This window comes from Borostomias antarcticus (genome assembly GCF_949987555.1).
Source record: "Borostomias antarcticus genome assembly, chromosome: 14".
NCBI classification, from domain to species: Eukaryota; Metazoa; Chordata; class Actinopteri; order Stomiiformes; family Stomiidae; genus Borostomias; species Borostomias antarcticus.
In genome coordinates, this window is record NC_140247.1 from 7,846,627 (window position 1) to 7,873,158 (window position 26,532).

At 45.6% G+C, this 26,532-nt stretch overlaps 6 protein-coding genes across 11 annotated transcripts in view; 3 read left to right on the top strand and 3 right to left on the bottom strand.

Moving 5' to 3' along the window:
• LOC311317319 (alpha-1,3-mannosyl-glycoprotein 4-beta-N-acetylglucosaminyltransferase B) overlaps positions 1–1,390 on the top strand; it is a gene marked incomplete at both ends in the record, with an annotated part of 10,689 nt that extends 9,299 nt beyond the window's left edge. The window contains 2 exons of the mRNA XM_084448402.1: positions 883–995; positions 1,373–1,390. Coding sequence (XP_084304528.1) covers positions 883–995; positions 1,373–1,390 — 131 coding nt within the window. The remainder of the gene's footprint in view (positions 1–882; positions 996–1,372) is intronic.
• A 2,224-nt stretch (positions 1,391–3,614) lies between these two features.
• On the bottom strand, positions 3,615–6,646 carry LOC311317846 (short coiled-coil protein B-like). Its single transcript, XM_084448969.1, has 4 exons — positions 6,545–6,646; positions 4,547–4,618; positions 4,331–4,414; positions 3,615–4,175 (listed from the first exon to the last, which is right to left on the bottom strand). Exons 2-4 carry the CDS (start codon positions 4,563–4,565, stop codon positions 4,033–4,035), a joined length of 246 nt encoding a protein of 81 aa, XP_084305095.1. The 5' UTR covers positions 4,566–4,618; positions 6,545–6,646; the 3' UTR covers positions 3,615–4,032.
• A 644-nt stretch (positions 6,647–7,290) lies between these two features.
• Positions 7,291–7,934, bottom strand: mgst2 (microsomal glutathione S-transferase 2; the record flags this gene model as incomplete). Its single annotated transcript, XM_084448403.1, has 3 exons — positions 7,291–7,400; positions 7,631–7,701; positions 7,822–7,934. 3 exons carry the CDS (start codon positions 7,932–7,934, stop codon positions 7,291–7,293), a joined length of 294 nt encoding a protein of 97 aa, XP_084304529.1.
• Positions 7,935–8,193: 259 nt separating this feature from the next.
• Positions 8,194–12,634, top strand: setd7 (SET domain containing 7, histone lysine methyltransferase). The gene is made up of 8 exons (XM_084448760.1): positions 8,194–8,343; positions 9,397–9,526; positions 9,809–10,010; positions 10,197–10,386; positions 10,463–10,544; positions 11,271–11,388; positions 11,585–11,742; positions 11,871–12,634. Exons 1-8 carry the CDS (start codon positions 8,304–8,306, stop codon positions 12,058–12,060), a joined length of 1,110 nt encoding a protein of 369 aa, XP_084304886.1. The 5' UTR covers positions 8,194–8,303; the 3' UTR covers positions 12,061–12,634.
• A 944-nt stretch (positions 12,635–13,578) lies between these two features.
• LOC311317725 (uncharacterized protein) lies at positions 13,579–18,351 on the top strand. 6 transcript variants are annotated; one of them, XM_084448818.1, is made up of 8 exons: positions 13,579–13,638; positions 13,866–14,056; positions 14,270–14,329; positions 14,780–14,911; positions 15,151–15,297; positions 16,337–16,391; positions 16,682–16,742; positions 17,596–18,351. In XM_084448818.1, the coding sequence occupies exons 2-8, from the start codon at positions 13,892–13,894 to the stop codon at positions 17,606–17,608; spliced, it is 633 nt and encodes a 210-aa protein (XP_084304944.1). In that variant the 5' UTR covers positions 13,579–13,638; positions 13,866–13,891; the 3' UTR covers positions 17,609–18,351. The 6 variants fall into 6 exon arrangements, with proteins under 6 accessions (XP_084304944.1, XP_084304945.1, XP_084304943.1 ...); XM_084448819.1 differs by having other exon boundaries at positions 17,599–18,351; XM_084448817.1 differs by lacking the exon at positions 17,596–18,351 and adding an exon at positions 17,099–17,233.
• Positions 18,352–19,664: 1,313 nt separating this feature from the next.
• On the bottom strand, positions 19,665–20,616 carry LOC311317321 (short coiled-coil protein B-like; the record flags this gene model as incomplete). Its single annotated transcript, XM_084448404.1, has 5 exons — positions 19,665–19,672; positions 19,910–20,011; positions 20,175–20,258; positions 20,441–20,494; positions 20,604–20,616. The coding sequence occupies 5 exons, from the start codon at positions 20,614–20,616 to the stop codon at positions 19,665–19,667; spliced, it is 261 nt and encodes an 86-aa protein (XP_084304530.1).
• Positions 20,617–26,532: the final 5,916 nt, after the last annotated feature.

Sequence of the window (26,532 nt, forward strand, 5' to 3'; positions counted from 1 at the left end):
CACACACACACACACACACACACACACAAACACAGACACGCACACATACACACACACACAAACACAGACATGCACAGACACACACACAGACACGCACACACACACACACACACACAGATGCACACACAAAGACACGCACACACAGACTCACACACACACGCACACACACACGCACACACACACGCACACACACACACACACACACACACACACACACACACACACTGTAATTATGTGATTTAGGGGCCTGCCTTGTCACTTGCAGTGTGTACATAATATAATATCAGTGTATATCGCTTTTACTCCCACACCTGAACATACACAATAAAAATCCTTATCTTTTGTATTGTTACTGGTTCTCAGTACAAAGATAATATTGGGATTAGATAGTGGCCTCACAGTATGAATCATTATTATCAACTTCACCCTTGAGCATGAGTGCACGGTGTTGAAGGGAGAGGAGGAAAGGTGTCTCTGCCAGTCGCTTTTAACACACCATTACCACAGTTGCCAGGGGCTTTTAACACACCATTACCACAGTTGCCAGGGGCTTTTAACACACCATTACCACAGTTGCCAGGGGCTTTTAACACACCATTACCACAGTTGCCAGGGGCTTTTAACACACCATTACCACAGTAAATAGTACACTGCTTCACAGTACTGGAAAAGCAAGTTTAGTGTAGTTTTTTTGTGTTTTTGTGCCACGCAGATCTAATTGTGTGTGTGTGTGTGTGTGCACGCGCGCGTGACACATGCTGCAATAGGCCTGATGTTGGAGGATCACGCACACACGCGCACACACACACACACACACACACACATTTAGACCAGCATAGTGCAAAATGGAAAGAGAACCCCCACTACGTTGTGTTTTGTCAGGTTCCTTTGTAGAGGGGCTGGCTGAGGGAGAGATCAGCGCAGCCTTGCAGCCGCTCTCTGCCCTACGCCTGATGGTGCAGTCTGACTCCGACGTGTGGGTCCAGCTGAGCGAGGTAAGCCTCGTTACCCCACAGACTCTGGCTGCTTTTAAGACTGGTCTGAAGATCTACTTATTTCGAATTTTTGCATGTTCTGTAATGTGTATATTTTTATGTTAATTTGTGCCTCTCTTTTCTTAATGACTTTGTAATTATTTCATCATTTTGAGTGTGTCACAATGAAAGGTGCTTTATAGATAAAATGTATTATTATTGAAATTTAGTATAAGTGAGTTCCATTTGTTTTGCAGGGAGAATTGTATGTGTGTGTGTGTGTGTGTGTGTGTGTGCGCGCGTGCGCCACTGTGTGTGTATCATGCCTATGTAATGATTGTCTGGATGGCACAGTGTCTAAGGTTTGGTTAATGCTCACGCTTGTGCCTGTCTGTCAGATATTTATTAAACTTTGATGAGGAGAGGAGAGAGGAGAAACTGGAGCCAGACCTCACCTGCATGCTGCTCACCTGGGCCAACAGCACCATCTGGTGGACAAAGGCTCACCTGCACCCTGCTCACCTGGGCCAACAGCACTATCTGGTGGACAAAGACATGTATGCAGTTTCTCAAAGTGCCTTAAGAGCTGGACACAGTAAATTAATGTTCATTCATGAATGTACCTCATGGACACAGGAACAACCAACTGAGAACAAACAACCTGATAGTTAGGGTACTTGTATTTTTCTAAATTAATAATTAATCTGTACATTGGAGATTTTAGAACTCTAGAGGGAAAGTATGTATTGAACAGGAGGTGTATAAATGTGCTCTCCTGTAAGGAGGTAATATCTTCTTCATGGGTCCAAAAAGACATGACAGCTACTGCTTGTAGTTTATATGTGTATCTCACTGTGAATTGTGTGTGTGTGTGTGTGTGTGTGTGTGTGTGTGTGTGTGTGTGTGTGTGTGTGTGTGTGTGCGCGCGTGTGTGCGCGCGCGCGCACGTGCGTACGTGGTTCATATGTTTTTTTTATGTTCCTAACTAAAAAACAGTGCCATTGCAGGAGTCAGTATTTACTGACTTACTGACTGTGGGATAGATTTAACATTGTAGGCAGTCTCTTCGTGAGCACAGTAAGAAGCTTAAATTGAAAAACAGATCTACCTTCTGTTTCCGTCTCCTAATTCAGTCTGGGATCATTGGTATAAATAACCTCAGAACGGACTCATGACAGGACCTGATTCTGGGGTCACTTTCCCTCCCACCCATGACAGGACCTGGTTCTGGGGTCACTTTCCCTCCCACCCATGACAGGACCTGATTCTGGGGTCACTCTCCCTCCCACCCATGACAGGACCTGATTCTGGGGTCACTTTCCCTCCCACCCATGACAGGACCTGATTCTGGGGTCACTCTCCCTCCCACCCATGCCCCATGCCCTTCCCAACATGGTCTAGCTCTATCAGGTCTACAGCACTATAGCTGTAGTTGAGCACATTCTTTTACAACTGTGTGCTGAAAATAAAACATGAAGCTGCACCTCCTTGTTGAACAGTGGTACAATACTATGCAGTGGAGCATTTCCAGCACTTTCATATTGCATGTATTAGACGTTTTACACTTTTTATGTAAACAGTCAACAAATACATACAGTATATTGATGTACGGTATATTGATGTTTCAAAAGTCTATCTCACATTACTAGACAGAGTCAAGAAGACATTATGTTCACTATTTTTTGCTGGCCTATCTACCATATTAATTTCGGGATCTACTCACTTCCAGCGACTGCACCACCAGACAGCTGTTCAGTCACCCAGGGCTGCACTCCATTCCAGAAAGTTACTCTCTTCCCTTTTGCCCTCATTCACTTTATATCACAGATATACCCACGGTTACAACTATAAGCTGCATTCTTAAGGTAGGTTAATTCATGTCACTCAATTGAAACAGAGATGACACTCGACTCTAGTCTCTAATGATTATGAGTTAGCAAGGTTTGAGACAACTGATTTAAGAATCAGGCTTTAGGATTTTTTTTTATTTTTTTTTAGACATTTCTGATATTTGTATGCTTTCATTTATTTTAAATACAAACAAAGCTCCAGACCACATTTTCCAGCAAAACCCTTTTTCTGATTATCCTTGAAGGATGCCAGATCTGCAGTAAATACATCTAGAGCTGGCACTTCAATGTGACATCAGACCTGAGAGGTCAAAACAAACAGAAAGACCTGGGGATGTTTTTCTAGTGAAGAACGACTAGAGAGACGAGTGAGAGAGGGGAATATCACCACGGAGACAAAATAAGCCAATAATCACTTTCTTTATTAAAACAATTTGCATATGAATTCAGTAACATAACTGTCAAATGTATACAATGCAGGTTTAGGGTGACTTCCACAGGCTCACAGTTGCAATGAACCACCTCTGCCATTGATGCATATGAATTCATCTGCCAATCTACTGTATCATGTACGGGATGTCAATTTAAGAAAGTGTTGGACAAGCAATTTGTTTTAGCAAATTGAGTTTGATAGTATGCTTAGAAAACATATTTGGCAGTGGAGGAAAGTAATGGTCATTGCAACTGAGTCTACATCTAAATGCATAGTGTAATAGTAGCTAATGACAATCACAACAATAAAACATGACACTTAAAATTTAATTATTCAGAGAGACTATGCAGTCCGAAATGACCAAACAAGTTCCCTTTTAACATTTAGTTAATACAGAATTAACCACTCTTAAATAAATGCTTAACTGACAAAACATGAGGAATAACAATGGCACTGACAGTAATACTGTAACATAAATACAAAAAGGAAAAGTAATTGAACGTAAACATTTGACACTGGAGCATCACTGTAAAACTCTGATGTTGGGAGCAAAGCGGGATGCGCAGGAGGGGTTGGGTTGTCAGGAGGACTAAAAGGCTTTAGCTTAGCTAGCTGCAGTTCGCCAGGAGGGCTGGGAGGGGTGGAGTTACAGAGCTGCTCTGGGGCGGGGGCTTGCGGAGTTGTCGTGAGCTGAAGAGTGAGGGGAAGCAGCATCGTTGTGGGTGGGGGTCCGTCGAGAGGAGGGGGGGGGTTGTTCAGGAGGTCCCATGGTTCCTTACTTTCGTTTGCTCTTGGTGTCCGTTGTCTGGAACACACTGGATGCCGACATGAGGTTCTCGATGTACTGACCCAGAACCTGGTTCTCCGACTTCAGCTTCAGGTTCTCCTCCTTCACTGCGTCCACCCGCGCCGACAAGTCTGTCAACAACAAAAACAGGGATTTTAAAAATGGACTCTTTTCTATTAGTTACATTACTTCCTCCGGGGGCGTCTGAAAAGAGTAACAGTGCCTGTACTGTACATGAGCATGTGTCTGTCTGCTGGAGTGTGAATGAACAGCAGGCTATTCTCACCTTCCAGAGTGTGTTGCAGCTCCAACACCTGGTTTATGAGCCTGGTCTTCTCCTCCAGCTCAGCCTGATTCTCCATCATGTCACCTGTACACACACACACACACACACACACACACACACACACACAGCCTCTGAAGCAATAGACACACTCTGTTCCTGGGGAGGCATCAACATGTTGTGATACTGTAGACAGACTCTCAGTCTGCAGTTCCCTACCGTCCCCGTGGGAGTTCATGGTGAAGTACTCGTCTTCTCTTTTGGAATGCAGGGCTGCGACTCAATGGAACACTGGAGATGAACGAGAAAGCGTCAAAAAAGGGAAAGTTACATAGCTAGCTAGCTGCATAAATATTCAAGATGTTTATTTCGCCATGTACATGGTTTACACATGCTAGGAATCTGACTAGGTTAACGGCATGTGGACGACAGGACAGGGTACAGGACAGGACAGTGCAAAGACGACAGTGCAAATGCAATACAGAAAACAGTGCAAACTATACAAAATACAGTGCAAATACAAAATATATGACATAACCAAGAAGAAGAAAGGAACAATGCAAATGACTCAATATATACAGAATAGAGTGGTGAGTGTATGTACAGTGTGTGTGCAGTGTGGTGTGACAGATGAGTGATGTGTACAATATGTGTGCTGTTGGGATATGTGGAACAATCAGGTTTTTGTGTAAGTGGTGCATGGTGGGATATAGAGTCAGTAGGGGGTGGGCGTTGTGGGGGACACAAGCCTTGTTAATGAGTCTGATGGCCGTGGGAAAGAAGCTGCTTTTGTGGCATGTGGACCCGGTCCCGATGGACCACAGTCAAAGGGGATAGGAGGGGTTGGCAACAATCCTTCTGGCCCGTTCCAGGGCCCTGGAGGCGTTCAGATCCTGTCGGTATGGCAGTTTCCAGCCGATCACCCTCTCAGCGGAGCGGATGATGCGCCTTGTTTTTATCTGTTGTGGCGGAGAACCAGATGGTGATGGAGGAGGTGAGGATGGACTCGACGATGCAGGTGTAGAAGAGTACCATCATTGCCTTTGGCATGTTGAATTTCTTCAGCTGCCTCAGGAAGTACATTCTTTTCTTTGTTTTTTTGGTGAGGTCCCGGGAGATGGTGTTGGCCAGGAAGCGAAAGGAGTCAACAGTGGCCACTGGGATGTCATTCAGAGTGATGGGGAGGAGGGGGGGCTGGTTTCTTTCTAAAGTCTACAATCATCTCCACTGTTTTGAGAGCGTTGAGCTCCAGGTTGTTTGGGCCGCACCAGGACAGCAGCTGGTCGAACAAATGTCACTACCTTGTCTATACAAGTTGCTTCTGCTACTACTACTAGTATTGAGGAAATTGTTCATTGGTAGCTCGCTAGCTAATGTAAGTAGCAGACGCTAGCTAGCGCTGCACTCGGCAGATGACCAGTGTAGACCATGGAAGTATGTGTAAACCGACGAACAATAATGGTGCGTTCGTTTGTGGTCGGATGTGGCAAGTCGCAAGTGGCAAAATACCTACCTCCGACCTGTGTGCATTCGAGCTATATACCATTATATCACAGTTACCTAGTTATATCTATATACCATTATATCACAGTTACCTAGTTATATCTAGTGCATTCGAGCTATATACCATTATATCACAGTTACCTAGTTATATCTATATACCATTATATCAGTTACCTAGTTATATCTATATACCATTATATCACAGTTACCTAGTTATATCTATATACCATTATATCACAGTTACCTAGTTATATCTATATACCATTATATCACAGTTACCTAGTTATATCTATATACCATTATATCACAGTTACCTAGTTATATCTATATACCATTATATCACAGTTACCTAGTTATATCTATATACCATTATATCACAGTTACCTAGTTATATCTATATACCATTATATCACAGTTACCTAGTTATATCTAGTGCATTCGAGCAACTGGGGGCTGAGAAACATATCCGAATTTGCGACGAGGAAGTGCGAGTTCATGAGGTGTTTTATTTAATCATTCCTAGTAGCAAGTCGCAATTTGCCACCTCCCAGTTATAAACGAACGCACCATAATATACGCCGACAGGCCTGCTTCCAGATAGCTAGCTATGTTAGCTAGCTAGCTAGCTCAAGGTAAACAAACTGGTTAGAGACCGTCAGATTCATGAAATCGTGGAAACGAGCAGGCCAAATCATAACACCGTTATTCACTTACCCTTAAATGTGAAAAAATATTAAATTCAACTTTGGCTGGATGGCAGAGTGGGCAAAAACCGGGCGATTCTGACAGCCTGCGATGTCGAGGGGTCCAGCGCCTCATCCCGCGAGATTAACTACATCTCCACTAGGGGGCGATGCAGGACTGTTACATTGTAGACTCGTTACATTGTATCTTCGTCGAAGGCCAGTCTTGATGGAACAGTTGAGGAAGTGAAGCAAGAATTAGGCTACTTTGGGCGGTTTTGAGGTAGGAGAACACAAACTGCATACTCAAAACGAAACACTTTTGAATGGCATCTATTTCAACTTACAGGGTAGAACAGACACCAAGCAAACAAAATGGAACATATGACAATTGTGGTGCAATAGCCCCCTCGTTTAGGCTAACAAAACCCTTCTCATCTTTTTAGAGTAGGCTATAGAGCCCAGGTTGATGTCAAAGTGATGTTGGAGGAGACCCCGGCACTCAGTAGAGACAGGGAGAGGAAAACTCCTATGGTCATGTAGAATCTAGGCAACCTAGAAAAAGACAACCACATCAGTCTCTCACAAGCATAAGCCAATGCCACTAATATCACATTTCAGTTCCTTGACCAGCCAAGGACACGCCATTATCTCATTGCAATAAAGCTTTCATGAAGTGTACCATGGGTTGGCTGCCTGCAGTCTGTTTACCATGGACACGTGTTGACTGTAATATCATTTACCCTCTACTGCTGCCACAGCCTGCCATACCAGTGATCAGGCTCGCTCGCTGACTGTATCATACCTTTTTTTAGTGGAGGTTATGTATCCATTGAAATATATCCATCTGGCCACCATGTACACAACCCCTCCAAGAGTTGCAGGCACTGTAGCCCAGCACACACACACACACACACACACACACACACACACGCGCAGTAAAATCAGAAAAGTGTGACGCTATACTGTATGCAGTGAAATCAAGTGAACCTGCAGCATTTCCAAGTGAAAGCTTGTGTTCATTAGCAGGACTATTTTGTAATACTTTTTACCGCAGCATGTTTACTGTGAAAATATGTGTATAAATCTGTCTAAGATGTGTATAGATCTGTCATACCCTCACTAAAGAAAAGTCCAGAGGTCCAAAGCACCACCAAGAAGACTGGGTAGAACTCAACAGAATTTTGACCAGGGACGACAAACATACACACGCAAACACACATACATGAGCACACACACGCACACACACAGAAAAATAAACACGAATAACACGTTTCACGACAATGTGATGATAATCAAATCACTCACTGAGCTCTAAATGTTCTCTCAAACTCAGGAGGTCCAGTGACGGCAGTTTGCATGACCTTGTGTGCCATCCTCGCCAATCCCACACACCAAGCCAGGTAACGTGTGGAGAGCATGGGGGGAGAGGCCAAACTGGCATTACAAAAGCCTTACACATGACTGGTCATCACTGTGCACATGAGAGGAATTGATGTCTGTTTAGAACGCTATGAACAAAACATGGACAATTAGATGGGAGATAAAACAGTAAAATAAATTAAAAAGTAAGATATAACAATAAAAATAAATCAAGTAAGATAAACATTTTAAAATAAAGTGCCTTGGCTATCCTCTATATCGACCGTTGACCATTCAGTCCCAGTAGGGTTACGGGTCTCCACGGCTGTTTGGGAGGCAACAGAACAGCTTGATGTGCGGGATGAAATCTGGGCAGTAAAAAGGAACTTCAGTTTTTCAACTCTACACGCATCTTGTGGCGGAAGGCAATGTACAGCGATGACGAAAATATGGAAGAAGTCGTTGAGGGTAGGAAATAGCCCGATTAACAAACATTGTCATGTTAATGCGAGTCACGTGTAACTATGCACCGTCATCGAGTTATCACACACAACGTTATTCGATTTGCGAGCTACAACCTTTTTGAAGTAGCCTAGAACGTGATTTGAAAGGCCCACAATCTGCAGCGGTGTAGCCGGCGCCTGGGACTTTAGTTCTGGGGGAATCCCACATGCGATCGGCGGTAGCAGAGCAGACGCACCGGGCCGGTGTCTTCCGTATGCATGTCGACGCTTGAGCTGATAAAACCGGAGATTGGATCTTTGTAGCTGCTGTGTTTTAATTGCTTGCGTTATTCAACGCGTAGCCTACGTGCGCCCATATATTGCTTGTCAAACGGAATTGCGAAGTCAACGCGGGTTTACGTTTGACGTACGTGTTTGACTGCATACGATTTGCCCAAGTTTTTTTCTTTACTGATATCATCTTTCAATCACTCGGCCCGCACCATGGCGCCGAGTAGGCCTATGGCAACAAAGTAGCCTAGCCTAGCACTTTGTGATTGTCTCACAATGAAAAGTGCTTTATAAATGGAAATGAATTATCACTATTGAAGCTACGCCTTAATTATCACAATGAAAATTGCTTTATAAATGAAATTAATTATTACTACCGAAGCTATAGCCTATGCCTTAATTCTTACGGCAGTCTCACACATTTGTAACTTTTCGAAAAGTGAACATGCCCACATTGCCCAGCTCATGATTGAAGTGATGGTCAGGTATCAATAACCTTTTTTAAATTCAAGCTAGAGTTGCTCTCTCACTAGCTTTGATCTTTTACAGCGCACTGTGCTGTAGGCTATTGCTGTAACTGACACGAGGTTGTCATAGAAATGTGAGAAAGTGGATATAGCCTACATCAGGGCTGGGCATACAAGACATGGTGTTATCAGACACAATGTCAAGGCAATAAAGCACTCCTAAATATGTAGTTGTATTAATTACAGTGAAAAGATGTAGGATCGGTGCCTTCATTTGTTAGTCCGATAGATGTGTGTGACGTGTGGGTGTGTTCACACAGGTCCCTTGGATGAGGATGACCAGCCTCATGGGTTCTGCACGGTGACCTACTCCTCCAGCGACCGCTTCCAAGGACACTTCTCACATGGACAGAAGAATGGGAAAGGGAAGTTCTTCTTCTTCGATGGGAGGTATGCCTGACGGAGGATAATGTGCATTGTCCAAACACACACACACACACACACACACACACACACACACACACACACACACACACACACACACATTCTCTCTGAGTGCAGGTTCTAATCTTGTCTATGTTTGACAGTTACACACACACATCACTACTTGCTGGGGTGCTGGGCTTAATAACATAGACTAAATGAAGTGAGCCGCACGGTCGTTTGTTCCCAACACATCCTTTTATCCTTTACTGTGCGCATTTCCCCTCTTTGTCCCGCCTCCTTCCCCAGTACTCTGGAGGGCTACTACGTGGACGACGCCCTGCAGGGCCAGGGGGTGTACACCTACGAGGACGGCAGCGCGCTCCACGGGACCTACGTAGACGGGGAGCTCAATGGCCCGGCCCAGGAGTACAACAGTGAGGGCCGCCTGGTGTTCAAGGGCCAGAACAAGGACAACAGCCGCCACGGCGAGTGCTGGGTCTACTACCCCGTGAGTCCCCAGCGTCAGTGTGGATAACCAGGGAATCCGCTTAGGGGCTTTGTAGGCGAGGGGAAGTGTGAAGAAATCTCTCGGTCTGAATCCCCTTTAGCGTAGCTTCATACTTCTCACGTATTAATACTCTTAATACTTCTGTCTGGAAGGAATTGAGATGAGTGTGTGTGTGTGTTTCTGTAGGACCGTGGCTGCGTATTTGGGAAGGTGAATGAGGACGGGGAGATGACAGGGACATCGGTGGCTTACATTTACCCCGATGGTGAAACGTCTCTCTACGGGAGCTTCGTTGAGGGGGAGCTAATCGAGGCTCGTCTCGCCACCATTGTCTCCATGGAGACCGGCAGACCGCACTTTGACACTGTGCCTGACAGTGAGTGACGATGTTAATCATCACAAGAATATGTCTTTAGCTATGTTTTTTTTTTTACATTTACTTTTGTTTCTAGGCCCTGTCTTTTCCTATGATAAGTCCACTTCTACCTGTATTGCAACGCACACTCTGCTACCAGACCCCTATGAGAGCAAAAGGTTAGTCGTCATGTGTCTTAAACCACTGCTGCATAACTACTGGTACTTACCCTGAGGAAATTAAATTATATCCACTCTTAAAGGACAATGCTCGTTTTTGACAACCTGGACCTTATTTCCGACATATTATAAGACGTTTGACTCACCGAGATCACTTTGGTGTAGTTCGGAGGCCTGTAGAAGAAATTTAAAATCCAGCGCGAGCCAGTATATCCATGTAATGGCGGTGGTCGGGGCACTTAGAATGCAGTTTCTAAAAATTTATTTTCTGCCGCGAAACGGTTGTTTTCATCAATCTGTCTTGATGAATCGCTAGTTGTGCTTACATAGAGCATATGCCTGTTTTGGTTTTTCACATGCCTCTGTAATATGATCTTTAGAAACGTCTTTAGACACGAAATAGCTTCCTCACTTGCTCCAGCACGCATGCGCACAGCGTGCTGGAGCAACGATTGCGCGCTGTGCTGGAGCAAGTGAGGAAGCTATTTCGTTTCCAAAGACGTTTCTAAAGATCATATTACAGAGGCATGTGAAAAACCAAAACAGGCATATAGGCAGGAAATAAGGTCCAGGTTGTCAAAAACGAGCATTGTCCTTTAATTGGCCGAGCCAGCCTAGCCCCAAAATAAAGATGACTTTCATTCTGAATCTGTGTCAGGAGAACAACCTCAAGAACTACTCAAATTCAAACACTTCTTTTTTGTGTGGCCTGGTCTTGGTTGTCAGGGTGTTTGTGGCAGACTCCCTGATCTCAGGGGCAGGAGAAGGCCTGTTTACCAAGGTGGATGCTGAACCAGACACTGTTATGGCCTTTTACAATGGTGTGCGCATCACACACTCAGAGGTAAGAGGCAGAGGTGTGTGTGTGTGTGTGTGTGTGTGTGTGCGCATGCACCCACGCATGCATGCGGACTTAACTTTCATGAAAATTCTGTGGGGTATGGCTGTAGCCCCAGGCATTAAAACAACAATGCAAGAGCAAGGTGTTCACTGTAGTTGTTTTTATTGTTGTTTGTGGCGTTGCCCATGGTTACTCCCAGGTGGACAGCCGGGATTGGGCGCTGAATGGGAACACCATCTCATTGGACGAAGACACTGTGATTGATGTTCCCCAGCCATTTGACCAAACTGAGAAATACTGTGCCTCTCTTGGACACAAGGGCAACCACTCCTTCACCCCCAACTGCAAATATGACCCGTGAGTACAGATGCTGTTTCCTAACCCTCCACCCTTTTCCCTGAAGTGTGCACTTGTAGGCTCCCTTACATATATTTAGAGGCCTGACATTGTGGTCTTAAATGTGTCTTGTTAATTGGTTTCCTTAGGTATGTCCATCCTCGTTTTGGGCCAATCAAATGCATTCGTACCTTGCGGGCCGTGCGGCGGGATGAAGAGCTGACAATTGCCTACGGTTACGATCACGAGTCGTTGGGACAGAACGGCCCGGAGGCACCTGATTGGTACAAACGGGACCTACTGGCTTTCCAACAGAGACAGGCTGCCCAGGGGCAATAGAACACACCCTTCTACCCCACTGTACTTAAAACTGGTACTTAATGCACACTTCCACGTTCCTACTATTCCACTGAAATACCACCTACCCCACTGAAATACCACCTACCCCACTTCTACTACACCCCCCCCATCTCACACACACACACACACACACACACACACACACACACACACACAAACACATACACAGAGGAACACACTTCCCGGTTATCAAGAGGAAAGACACATAACGGATGAAACACTGCAGGGACGCAAGTAAGGATGCCTTGGAGATCAGCCACATTCCCAGCAGACCCACTAGTACAGAAACACCGGAAGAAGTCAGAGATATGAACAATGTACCAGCTAGGAGATCTAATCAGGTGCCATTATCATGTAGCATAGGTTTACCGTTCTATCTTCCTGGTCCTGGCTAGTCTTTACAACCAGGGGGTATGAAGGGTTGTGTAGTATGAGGTTTATCATAATCATGTTTGATATAAACTGGAGTTAGTTGATGAGAAGCACCATCCTTTACTGTGAGTATGTGTGTGTGTGTTCAATGTCAGTCATGTGTTTGACTTTGCCGAGGGATGTTGCCAATTCCACCCTTGTGTACAATTAAACTCTCTTGTACCACAACAGCTGATACAGTCATTTCTACCCCCCTCAAAAAGCACACATGCAACAGCCTACTAATCACTGATGTTTGTAATGGTGTATTGCCAATTAATGTATTTCAATTTGGACTGTGTTATCAATTTGGTAGTACACCTACAGAGCATGAGAGCAATAACGAGACTAGCTTGGGAGGTAGAGCGGCCGGCTGTTCGATCCTGCCGTGTATCGAAGTATCCTTGAGCAACTGTAGGCAACGCTGAACCCCAAAATCGCTCACATGCGGCACGGTGGCGTAGTAGTACTGTCACCTCACAGCAGGAAGGTACCCGGGCCTTTCTGTGCGGAGTTTGTATGTGCTCCCCGTGTTCGCAATGGTTTCCTCCCAAAGAACCCAATACGAAAAATATGCAGACGAACAGATGCTCTTCAGTCCGGTCCCTGACCAAGACCTGGACTAAGCACTTGGACTTGGTCCCCGGGCGCCATGATCGATGGCTGCCCACTGCTCCTATAGGTGCCCCTGGAGGGAGGACAGTTTGGATTGGAGAACTGCAGGGAACAATTTCCACCGGCGACATACGAAAATTGCATGTGTGTTGTGTGCCGAGTCGCCTCTCACTATGTGTGTGTCATTGTGTGGCCGAATAAAGACCACCCCCCGGGTCCTGTAATTTTTTATTTGATAGCAACTTCTTTGATATAATCGGCAATCATTTAATAGCCTACGCTTTGTCTCAGAATGAAAAGGAAAGACTGAATATTCCGCATAGCAAAACATGAATCATCAGTCAAAAAGAAAGCTGCAGGAGACACGTCAAAGAACCAGCAGAGAAAGGGTGCACGTCGGTCTGTGCGTGGGCAACTGGTTAATGGGTAACATGCTGGAGTCCACCTGTAGCCTACAGACAACACAAAACTGCCCGGAAGGAAGACCGCGACTGACTGGGAAGAGTAGGAAACACTAGTCCTACTGTGTTGGCAAGTAGCCTATATTGTTATTATAGAGACATGTTGCTAGAAAGTGCACTATAAACGTTTGTGAATGTTCGAGCGAGGCGCTACTACGTTTGGGAAGGCGGTAAAACTAAACATTTTAGAGATCCTACAGCTTAAAGTAGCCTGACTAGTCACCTAACGGCCTATGTGAATGTGTTTACTGAAACCTGTCTACCTCAAAATGTAGGCTACCTGTATTTTATTTTTAGACTCGTTCAGGTGCTGTGACGAGGAGATGGGCCGCTACAGGTACTTCATTTTCAACCAGCGCAGCGTGGTGGTGTTAGGCATTCTTCAGGTGGCTTGCGCGGCTTTGTGTGTGGTGTGTGGAGTCATGGATGCAGTTTTTCGCAAAAACACTACACTCAGCACAACCAGAGCGCCAGTGTGGGCAGGATTGGTGAGCAATGATATTGCCTTTTTTCTAGAGTGACATAATCTACATGTACCTTTCTTTTCATTCGTCATCTATCTCTAAATTAAACTTAAGTTAAACTTTGAACTTTTGTTAAAGTTTGGCTGTTTCAATTGTCCTCCTATACTCATACAGTACTGTAGGCTATGCATGCTTATCTTTTTATGACTTCATGAATTTCCTCTCCCTTGTCTGTAGATTATGGGCTCCCCAGGTGTACTGGCACTTTTTGCCTCTCAAAGGAAGAATCCAGTATTGGTAAGGGATTAAGTTGCCATGTGTGTGCAAATGTGTCACAGGTTTCACTGTCTCTCGCCAGTAGGTCTATCACTTCCACCCTCACTTGCCCACCCTGGGTTCAATCTTGGCTCCTCTGACTTGCCCGCTTTAGCCCCCTTGGTGAGCTGTTTTTTTGCTTCCCTCTGGAAAATGTATGGGTAGGATCTATATCCATCCCCCTTTGCTCTCTGTAAAGCGCATCGTGTTGCCTCTGTGTATGAAATGCGCTATACAAATAAAGTTTGATTTGATGATTTAGCCAGATACACCACTGAAAATCTAGCGATTTGATGGCGGGGGTGGGTGGTATTCATACTGAGGAGCGAGTTTAACCAACTCAACTCAGTTATATGTGTACATATTATAACAGAAACAACTGAATTCTCCCTCTGTAAATTGTAAACTCTTCCTGTAACACGCTCTCCCAAGGTGAGCGTGATGATCTTCGCATCAGTGTTCTCCTGTGTTGCCGTGATGATTGTGTCGGCCTACGCCGGTTTGACGCTGACCTACGGGGAGGATGATGAAGAGGTGTTCCACCACCACCACATCCAGGAAGTGGTGTGTAAAACCCCTCCCACCTGACACACACACACACACACACACACACACACATACATATATACCCCTCCACATCCCCTGTGTAAATGCTGCCTAAACCCCCCTACACGCCCCCCATAACCACATCCTCTATGTGTATAGTCTTAGCACTAACTCTGGACTACAAAGTGTGTTGAATATGACTGGGAGGTGTGGGTATTGCGCTGATGGTATGAACAGTTATTTCTGTTTCTCCTCAGACTTTTGTGCTGGGCCGAATTGTGCGGGGGGCCAATGCTACCATGTTGCTAGCCTGTGCGGTTAGTCTGCTCCTCTCCTCCCTCATCGCCTACGTAGGCTGCCGCAGTCTGCCCCTCTGTGGCTGCTATGACGGCATCACCGGCCTGGTGAGCACAGGACTGCACACTAACCCATACTTCTGCCCTTTGCCGTAGTAGAGTATACACACTGCCTTTAAAGAAGAAAAAAGCTTGCACACTGCAGGACTCAGTCTGATGAAGAGCAGTGAGCTTGAAATGTCACCAGCACTTTTTGTGGTGCAATAAATCTTGAAAAAGGAGCCCTGCCGTGTGCGAGCTTGTTTCTTCTTTATGGTTTGTATACTTTTTAGCTCAGCACCTGCCCTACTCAGGCGTGGATGTGCGTGTTTGCATCTTTTTCAATTATACACACTGCCTTTCCCATAGACACAGTAGACTCTATTAAAGGGTATGATATTATTTGGATTAAATGCTATTATGTGGATGAAATGCTTAAATGACGTCACTGGACGTGTTTGCCCATTGAAGTTTTTCTGGGGTTTCGCAACGGTATTTCCGACAGGAAACAGCTACACTGACTGTAATTTTAAAAAGGTCTAGAATTTAGGCATTTAAACCAAATAATATCAACTGAAACAAAGCGTGACTGTGCCCCTTTTAACAACCACTTAAATTATTAAAAAAACAATTTCTGCAAATGAGACCTGGGAGTATTAGGCCTACCCACCTCTTCAATCACCTCCCCTCCACTGACCTACACCATGTCATACCCACCTCTTCAGTCACCACCCCTCCACTGACCTACACCATGTCATACCCACCTCTTCAGTCAGCACCCCTCCACTGACCTACACCATGTCATACCCACCTCTTCAGTCAGCACCCCTCCACTGGCCTACACCATATCATACCCACCTCTTCAGTCAGCACCCCTCCACTGACCTACACCATGTCATACCCACCTCTTCAGTCACCACCCCTCCACTGACCTACACCATGTCATACCCACCTCTTCAGTCAGCACCCCTCCACTGACCTACACCATGTCATACTGTGAAAGTTATTTTATCCTTATCTTAGTTAGATTGTCAAAGAACACGCTGAGTGGTCGATCAAGCTGGTTTTAAACAAAGTCAATAGTTTATTCTATTTTACGATTCTGCAGAGTCGGACCCTCGCACCGGAAGTGATTCCAGGCAAGAGTCCCGAACGTGAGGAGGGTTCGTTGGTTTATACAGTGAAAGAGGAAGTGACAGTTTCAGGGGGAAGACAGGGAAGTGATGTCACACAGGGAGGGATTTGTAGTTCTGACAGACTGATCTATGAGAACGAACTACAAGGTTTAGAATTACAGTCCAGGGGGAAAACAGAACACTTTGTTGAGACTTGAAATTCATTCACAATACCCACCTCTTCAGTCACCACCCCTCCACTGACCTACACCATATCATACCCACCTCTTCAGTCAGCACCCCTCCACTGACCTACACCATGTCATACTGTGTTACAGGAGGTACTGGTCCCTCAGAGCGACCCCAACCCAGGGACAGAGCTTGTTTGTACCTGGCAAGGTAAGATTATTATTATCAAACTCTTTTTATTGGTTTTTGTATAACATAACAATAACCACAATCACACATATCACACACATATCCCTCCCCTCCCCGGGAGACTGGCTAAACTCAACATGGGTTATATACATAACTGGAATAAGAGAATTGACAAGCGACGGCAATAGACAGACAGGCAATATCACTAAACAACAAAATAGAATACAGGCAGCAGTAGTTTTTTCTTCAAAGATAGCAATAGTCACAAACATACATTAAGGTACTTTCGATGGTGTGTAGGCATTATTGTAGTAGTCCATGAAGGGTTGCCAGACCTTATAGAATCTCTTAGTCGAAGCCTGAGTGGTGTATCTCAGCTTTTCCAGCTTCAAGTGAGCCATTACCTCATCAACCCAACGGCTATGTAGAGGAGGAAACATGGATTTCCAATTACACAAGATAAGACGTCTTGCCAACAATGACGAGAACGCCAGAGATTGAGCCTCTCTAGGCTTGAGAGAGAGTGAGATCTGTTGAAGCCGCTCCAAATATAGCCTGGGCTCTGGGTCAATGGTCATATTCTGGCAAGGTAAGATGCCTGTGTGTGTCTGGTTTGTGATAGTGGGGGGGGGGGGTCTAGGTTTGGTCTGAGACTGTATTGTGTATAGTATTTCACCTATGATCCTAGCCCGGGGTGGTCATAGCATAGCGCATGGTGTAAGTTGAGGGTAACTCCTGGCCACTTCAGTTCTGATACTGTAGGTCTCTCCATCCGCCAGTGGTGAAAAGCTAAGGATTGGGGTTTGCCGTCTGATCCAGTGTGTTGAGGCGTGCTCTACAGTGCCTGTCCAAAGCAGTTCCCCTCTCCCACCAGCAGCGGGCGATGACAGAGTGTTTAACTCTCCAGCCGCCTTCAGTGACAGGGATCCAGAGGAGGAGGAGCCGTCCAAACTCCCACCCTACAGCAGACTCACCTGAGGGCCTCACTGGGATCCATGACTACTTCATGGCTGTGTCTGGAGAGTTGTGCGTTGTGTCCTTCCCTCGCATCCTTTCCCAGTGTCCTTACCTTCATTATTATTGATATGGATCGGATGCCATGTGGAAGGAATACAATGCAGACCTATATCAGTACTTTGACCAATGAAGGACAATGGAGGAAAGAAGTGGAGTCAAAGCCCTTAAGGACTGCTGACATAGACCTTGTTTAGCCACCAGCATTTCACTCTGCTACCCTCAGAGCTCAACCCAGAGGGGCTCACAGGAATGGTGCCAAACATATTTCAACCCATCTTTCGTGTAGTGTTGTTCCTGATATGTGCCTACAGTACCATCTGTGTAGAGAACTACAACCAGAGCTGAACCCCCTGTGATTTATAAATGGAGTTTCCTGGACACAGATTATTGCTTTCAAAAGCTTTGTTGGCACAAATATCTTCCTTTTTGTCTTGAATTAGGTGTAATCTGCACCTGGGAAACCAGCCTGTAAAGTAAATGACTGAATTTTTATACATTTTTCTCAATCTGCATTGAAACAGCAGAGTACCATGTAAATAGCTTAGCCCAGGTGAGGCTGATCTGTATTGTAGCAGTCTGTGTTTTTATGTTGTCACTATTTAATAAATAAAACTAAAATACTTATTACTGGTGATTAAAACTCTACATAAACACACAAAAATAATACAAAGAATATGACACTCTGTTCTAGGTGCTTTATTGCAAGGTTACAGCTTTTACAATGTAATCCATAAACCATTGCAAATGTACTTTCCCATTACTGTTCTCAGATGCTCAGTGCAGAAGTGACCAGACAAATAAAATACAGATTTTTCAAACATGTTGATCAGCGCACTTAAGTGCCAAAGTGCTCTGGCCAAACAGTCTGACCACTGCACTTACTGTAGGTTCTGTTCACTTAAATGGTTTATGTGAAACAGAATGTGAGCACAGAAAACTACAGTAGTTCCTTGCACTGCTAAGTGCCCCCACGTAAAACGTCACAAAGCATTAGATAATCTGGAGTGAACAGAGAAATTAAATGGCTGAATTGAATCATAAACCATCAACTGCATTTACTAGAAACCAAAAGGACACTTAAGATCAAGGCAATTCAAGTATAAATGTTAACAACAGAGGCTGTGTTGGAGCCTATGATAAAGTATCTTGTGATCTGTTGTTACAGACCAGTCTCTGTGTTGAATTCAACTGTATACCCATCAATGTCTATGATAGCCTCTAAGTAATCTGGATTGAGAAAAAAGGCTGTTGACTGATAAAGCAAAATGTACACTATTAGGCCAGACTTAATGAGCACTGTACAGGTCAGGTAACATGTCTTTTCACACAAGGAAATAACACAATTTACTGTATGAGAGGGCGGCTGTGTCATTATGACACATTGTAAATGATAGTTATGAGACATGGTGTGCCATCTCTTCCATTGGCCGTGAAGGCGGCACACTGCTCAATTATTTAAGACACTAGCACATCTGACAGCTATCAGAAGCTGTGTGATCGGACCGGCTAGTGCAATATAATTCAGTTTGTACTGTGTGTACCCATCCCTTACTCAAAACAGGCCTACTACACCCATCACTGGCAATGACACAGGTACTTGTTTCTCTATGTTAAACACATTTTAGCTTTGGTTTAGGATAAGAACACCACCCATGCATAGGTTATACACTGTAGCAATAATTATCCCAACCTTCCAAAAAGCAGATCATTGACAGTTGTATCTGTTTGGCCTCAACAAAGAATACAAAAAATCTTGTCTCAAACATGCTGTGGTTGAGTGGCACTCAGCATAATTTTGGGCATCTTTTGATTATGTAGGCTATCCATGTCAAATATACACATCCATAAAGCTGAAACATCCCACCATGTAGCAAAGGCCCACAGAACCTGCTGTGGTCTGGATACACAGAAAGGAACCATCACATATTAAAGGCCTTTAGGATCACATACGGGTGAGAGAACAGTGGGAGTCAGATTGTGTGTAGCTATGTTGCAAACTATAATGTACTGATTATAAACGCTATTCTAGGTTGTCTTTTTGCTGTAAATAGATTGTGAGTAGTAATGTTGAGTAAACATGCAGCAGATCATTACAGAGCAGAGGAGGATGTCATTCACTTGTTGCCTCTCCCTTGTTTTACAGCTGGAATCAAAGCTATTTTTTTCCTCACTGGATGCCGACATGAGGTTCTCGATGTACTGACCCAGAACCTGGTTCTCCGACTTCAGCTTCAGGTTCTCCTCCTTCACTACGTCCACCCGCGCCGACAAGTCTGTCAACAACAAAAACAGGGACTTTTAAAATGATCTATAATAATATTTTCAATTAGTTGCATTACTTCCTCCGGGGGCGTCTGAAAAGAGTAACAGTGCCTGTACTGTACATGAGCATGTGTCTGTCTGCTGGAGTGTGAATGAACAGCAGGCTATTCTCACCTTCCAGAGTGTGTTGCAGCTCCAACACCTGGTTTATGAGGCTGGTCTTCTCCTCCAGCTCAGCCTGATTCTCCATCATGTCACCTGTACACACACACACACACACACACACACACACACACACACACACACACACACACACACACACACACACACACACACACACACACACACACAGCCTCTGAAGCAATAGACACACTCTGTTCCTGGGGAGGCATCAACATGTTGTGATACTGTAGACAGACTCTCAGTCTGCAGTTCCCTACCGTCCCCGTGGGAGTTCATGGTGAAGTACTCGTCTTCTCTTTTGGAATGCAGGGCTGCGACTCAATGGAACACTGGAGATGAACGAGAAAGCGTCAAAAAAGGGAAAGTTACATAGCTAGCTAGCTGCATAAATATTCAAGATCTGTTTATTTCGCCATGTACATGGTTTACACATGCTAGGAATCTGACTAGGTTAACGGCATGTGGACGACAGGACAGGGTACAGGACAGTGCAAATGCAATACAGAAAACAGTGCAAACTATACAAAATACAGTGCAAATACAAATATGACATAACCAAGAAGAAGAAAGGAACAATGCAAATGACTCAATATATACAGAATAGAGTGGTGAGTGTATGTACAGTGTGTGTGCAGAGTGTGGTGTGACAGATGAGTGATGTGTGCAATATGTGTGCTGTTGGGATATGTGGAACAATCAGAGGTTTTTGTGTAAGTGGTGCATGGTGGGATATAGTCAGTAGGGGGTGGGCGTTGTGGGGGACACAAGCCTTGTTAATGAGTCTGATGGCCGTGGGAAAGAAGCTGCTTTTGTGGCATGTGGACCCGGTCCCGATGGACCACAGTCAAAGGGGATAGGAGGGGTTGGCAACAATCCTTCTGGCCCGTTCCAGGGCCCTGGAGGCGTTCAGATCCTGTCGGTATGGCAGTTTTCAGACGATCACCCTCTCAGCGGAGCGGATGATGCGCCTTGTTTTTATCTGTTGTGGCGGAGAACCAGATGGTGATGGAGGAGGTGAGGATGGACTCGACGATGCAGGTGTAGAAGAGTACCATCATTGCCTTTGGCATGTTGAATTTCTTCAGCTGCCTCAGGAAGTACATTCTTTGCTTTGCTTTTTTGGTGAGGTCCCTGGAGATGGTGTAAATGGATGGTGTAAACCGACGAACAATAATATACGCCGACAGGCCTGCTTCCAGATAGCTAGCTCAAGGTAAACAAGCTGGTTAGAGACCGTCAGATTCATGAAATCGTGGAAACGAGCAGGCCAAATCATAACGTTATTCACTTACCCTTAAATGTGAAAAAATATTAAATTCAACTTTGGCTGGATGGCAGAGTGTGGGCAAAAACCGGGCGATTCTGACAGCCTGCGATGTCGAGGGGTCCAGCGCCTCATCCCGCGAGATTAACTACATCTCCACTAGGGGGCGATGCAGGACTGTTACATTGTAGACTCGTTACATTGTATCTTCGTCGAAGGCCGTCGAAGGTCTTGATGGAACAGTTGAGGAAGTCTCAAATCTACACTGTAAACGTCTAATATTCCTGCATGACATGATACAGGGCGAGGCCCTGAACTCAGCGATATGAGAAACTCCCATTAACAAAATTATATTTCTCCTATAATCACCTGTCAAAGTTCAGAAAAACAGTCAAAATGTGCTTACAGTAGGACTTTGTGATGGGATTATTCAAAATCTACACTGTAAAAGTCTAATATTCTTGCATGACATGATAGAGGGAGAGGTCCTGAACTCATATATATGAGACACTCCCATGAACAAAATTATCTTTCTCCTATAATCACCTGTCAAACCTCATAAAAACAGTCAAAATGTGCTTACAGTAGGAATTTGTGATGGGATTATTCAAAATCTACACTGTGAAAGTCTAATATTCCTGCATGACATGATAGAGGGAGAGGTCCTAAACTCATATATATGAGACACTCCCACGAACAAAATTATTTTTCTCCTATAATCACCTGTCAAACCTCATAAAAACAGTCAAAATGTGCTTACAGTATGAATTTGTGATGGGATTATTCAAAATCTACACTGTGAAAGTCTAATATTCCTGCATGACATGATAGAGGGAGAGGTCCTGAACTCAGGGATATGAGAAACTCCCATGAACTCCCATGAACAAAATTAGATTTTTTCTATAATCACCTGTCAAAGTTCAGAAAAAGTCCAAATGTGCTTACAGTAGGATTTTGTGATGGGATTATTCAAAATCTACACTGTAAAAGTAAAATATTCTTGCATGAAGTTATAGAGGGAGAGGTCCTGAACTCATGGATATGAGACACTCCCATGAACAAAATTATATTTCTCCTATAATCACCTGTCAAAGTTCAGAAAAACAGTCAAAATGTGCTTACAGTAGGATTTTGTGATGGGATTATTCAAAATCTACACTGTAAAAGTCTAATATTCTTGCATGAAGTTATATAGGGAGAGGTCCTGAACTCATAGATATGAGACACTCCCATGAACAAAATTATATTTCTCCTATAATCACCTGTCAAAGTTCAGAAAAACAGTCAAAATGTGCTTACAGTATGATTTTGTGATGGGATTATTGAAAATCCACACCGTCAAAATTACATTCTTTCATAGTTTGGTAGAGGGAGAGGTCCTGAAAGCATGTATGAGAGACTCTAATGAACACCGTATAATTATAATTTTATTACTTGTCAAGAACGAGAAAAATACACTTCAAATGTTTGTACAGTAATACTTTGTGAGGAAATTATTCAAAATCCATCCTGTGAAGAGTTATGGATAATTCACATTATATTGACTACATGAGTATTAGATATTCTTAGCCAGAGAGAGACTGAGAGCAAGAGAAGGGAGAGAGAGAAAGAGAGAGTCAGAATTGACGTCAAGTGCATCAGTGGGTGAGAAATAGGCTAGTTTTGCGTCTAGCCTACCTAATTTCCGAAATACATACATTTATTTATTCTACATTATATCTTAACTAGAAAGTACATTTCCTGGAGAAAATGTGAGGTGGGCTAGCTGCTGCAGTTGTATGTAACAGCTACTGCTAGAACTACTACGGACCAGGCAATCTCCATGCACCCACCGGCGAAGACCGTGCGTCTCTAGCCCAATCAGGGGCTGAGTTGTGGGGTCTGTGGTGTGGACAGTGGCATGGTGGTGAGACTCCGCCCCCTCAGGTCAGAGCTGGTCGAGGACAGTGAACCCCTCTCCGGGCCACCTACCCGCCCGCACCGGTGAAGACCATGTGTCTCTAGCCCAATCAGGGGCTGAGTTGAGGGGCCCGTGGCGTATATAGTGGCATGGTGGTGAGACTCCGCCCCCTCAGATCAGAGCTGGTCGAGGACAGTGTACACCTCTCTCTGGGCCACCTAATCGCCCGCACCGGTGTGAAGACCGTGTAGCTCTAGCCCACTCAGGGGCTGAGTTGTGGGGCCGTGGCGTGGATAGTGGCGTGGGGGTGAGACTCCGCCCCCTCAGGTCAGAGCCAGTCAGGGACAGTGTACCCCTCTCCGGGCCACCTACCTGACTCAACCGGTGAAGACCGTGTGTCTCTAGCCCACTCAGGGGCTGAGTTGTGGGGCCCGTGGCATGGATAGTGGCGTGCTGGTTAGGCCCCGCCCCCTTGGGTCACAGCTAGTCGGGGACAGTACAGTGACCTCTGGGCAATTTCCATGCATCCACCAATGAAGACTGTGTGTCTCTAGCCCACTCAGGGGTTGAGTTGTGGGGCCCGTGGCGTGGATAGTGGCGTGGTGGTGAGACTCCCCCCCCTCAGGTCAGAGCCAGTGGGGGACAGTGTACCCCTCTCCGGGCCACCTACCTGACTCCACCATGAAGACCTCCGGGCAGTCTCCTTGCACCCACTGGTGAAGACTGTGTCTCTAGCTCAATCAGGGGCTGAGTTGTGGGGTCTGTGGCGTGGTGGCGAGACTCCGCACGCTTGGTTCAGAGCCAGGTGTGAACAGTGTAGGCTGCACCAGGCTAACCACCTGCCTTCACCAGTGAAGACCGTGTGTCTCCAGCCCACTCAAGGGCTGAGTTGTGGTGTCCGTAGCATGTTCAGTGGTGTGGTGGCGAGACTCCGCCCCCTTGGGTCAGAGCTGGTCGTGGACAGTGTAGGCCATGCCGGGCTACCCACCTGCCTTCACCAGTGAAGACTGTGTGTCTCTAGCCACCTCAGAGGCTGTGTTGTGAGGTCCGTGGCGTGGATAGTGGCGTGATGGCGAGACTCCGCCCCCTCCGGTCAGAGCAGGTCGGGGGCAGTGTACTGACATCCGGGCAATCTCCATGCACCCAACAGTGAAGACCGTGTGTCTGTAGCTCACTCAGGGGCTGAGATGTGGGGACAGTGGCGTGGATAGTGGCGTTGTGACGAGACTCCGCCCCCTCGGGTCAGAGCCGGTCTAGGACAGTGTACTGCTCCCCGGACCACCCACATGCACCCAACCGTGAAAACTGCGTCTTTAGCCAACTCAGGGTCTGAGATGTGGGGATGGTGGCGTGGAATAGTGGCGTGGTGGCGAGACTCCGCCCCCCTCAGGTCAGAGGTTGTGGGGGGCAGGTCAGTGATTGCCAGGCCATCCCCATGCACCCCTCATTGGAGACCAAGATGGATGGATGGATGGATGGATGGATGGATGGATGGATGAAAGAAAGAAAGAAAGAAAGAAAGAAAGAAAGAAAGAAAGAAAGAAAGAAAGAAAGAAAGAAAGAAAGATGGATGGATGGATGGATGGATGGAAGACAGAAAGAAAGAAAGAAAGAAAGAAAGAAAGAAAGAAAGAAAGAAAGATGGATGGATGGATGGATGAAAGAAAGGATGGATGGATTAAAGAGAGAAAGAAAGAAAGAAGGATGGATGGATTGGTGTTACGTATTGTGTCTGTCCTGTGCTTTGTTACTGTTCATGTTTGTCTCCCCCAGGTGTCTGTCCATGCTGTGTGCACCCTCCTTGTCATTCGTCCTGTCAATCATTGTCTCCTGCCATCCTCCTGGCTGCCACTGCTACCACCTGGCTGCCATCAGCAATCAAGTCCCCAATCATCTCCTGCCCAATCAGCAGGCAGCCTTCCCCCTATATATGTGTGTCTGTGTTCCCTGTTTGTTAGAGGGAGACAGAGGGGTATGTTGTATGTGATTGTGATGTTGATTGACCTTAGTTTTCTTATAGCCTACTGTTTGTGTACTTCTGTTTGACAACCTACCTACCTTAGTTCTAGTTGTGTTTGGGTTTACTGTTATCTCCCCTTGTGTTCTTCCGCTCCTGGGAGAAGGGCATTAGGTAAGATACCCTGGGGTATACATTTTCACCACGTAGGTAACCCTCTGTTAAACACACTAGGTAAGAGTGAGCGGCTGCCACGTCTTTTTGTAGCAGGTAGGTAAGGTTCCGGTTTAGGCTTAGATAGATAGCTAGTTAGGGCCTCTAGTTCTGTTTTCAGTTAGATATTGTTAGGGTCTATAGGGTAGAGGTGTAGGGAAGGTAGGGCTGTGTTTCTTAGTGGCACCGTTCACAGTCCTTCTCCCTAGGTCCCTTATCTCCTGCCCTCTGTTAATTCATTTATTTCCCCCTTTGTGGTTTTATCGTCTTGTGGTGTTTCTGTTCATTGTCATTGGTTGTGGGCGGTAATAAAAAAAAATAAAAAAAATTATTTAATCATTTTTTTGTTTTTTTGTTTAATTTGGTATCATCATCATCTTCATCCGCTTATCCAGGGTCGGGTCGCGGAGGCAGCAGCTCCAGCAGGGGGCCCCAGACATCCCTTTCCCTAGCAGCATCAACCAGCTCTGCCTGGGGAATCTTTAGCCGCTCACAGGCCAGTGCGGAGATGTAGTCCCGCCACCTAGTCCTGGGTCTACCCCGCGGCCTCCTCCCAGCCGGACACGCCTGGAACACCTCCCTAGGGAGGCGCCCAGGAGGCATCCTCACTAGATGCCCGAACCACCTCAACTGGCTCCTTTCGACGCAAAGGAGCAGCGGCTCTACTCCGAGTCTCTCCCGGATGACTGAACTTCTCACCCGATCTCAGGGAGACCCCAGCCACCCTCCGGAGAAAACTCATTTCGGCCGCTTGTATCCGTGATCTCGTTCTTTCGGTCATGACCCATCCTTCATGACCATAGGTGAGGGTGGGGACGAAGATAGACCGGTAGATCGAGAGCTTTGCCTTTTGGCTCAGCTCTCTTTTCGTCACAACAGTGCGGTAAAGCGACTGCAGAACCGCACCAGCTGCTCCAATTCTCCGGCCAAACTCCCTCTCCATGGTTCCCTCACTCGTGAACAAGACCCCCAGATACTTGAACTCCTTCACTTGGGGTAAGGACTCATTTCCTAC

Coding starts and splice junctions, on each gene's coding strand:
- LOC311317846 (XM_084448969.1), bottom strand. Junction 4,176..4,330: donor GCTGCAACACACTCTGGAAG/GTGAGAATAGCC, acceptor TGTTGTTGACAG/ACTTGTCGGCGCGGGTGGAC.
- setd7 (XM_084448760.1), top strand. CDS start 8,304: ATGTACAGCGATGACGAAAATATGGAAGAAGTCGTTGAGG. Junction 8,344..9,396: donor TATGGAAGAAGTCGTTGAGG/GTAGGAAATAGC, acceptor GTGTTCACACAG/GTCCCTTGGATGAGGATGAC. Junction 9,527..9,808: donor TTCTTCTTCTTCGATGGGAG/GTATGCCTGACG, acceptor CTCCTTCCCCAG/TACTCTGGAGGGCTACTACG.
- LOC311317725 (XM_084448814.1), top strand. CDS start 13,892: ATGGGCCGCTACAGGTACTTCATTTTCAACCAGCGCAGCGTGGTGGTG. Junction 14,057..14,269: donor CGCCAGTGTGGGCAGGATTG/GTGAGCAATGAT, acceptor CCTTGTCTGTAG/ATTATGGGCTCCCCAGGTGT. Junction 15,298..16,681: donor ATGACGGCATCACCGGCCTG/GTGAGCACAGGA, acceptor ACTGTGTTACAG/GAGGTACTGGTCCCTCAGAG.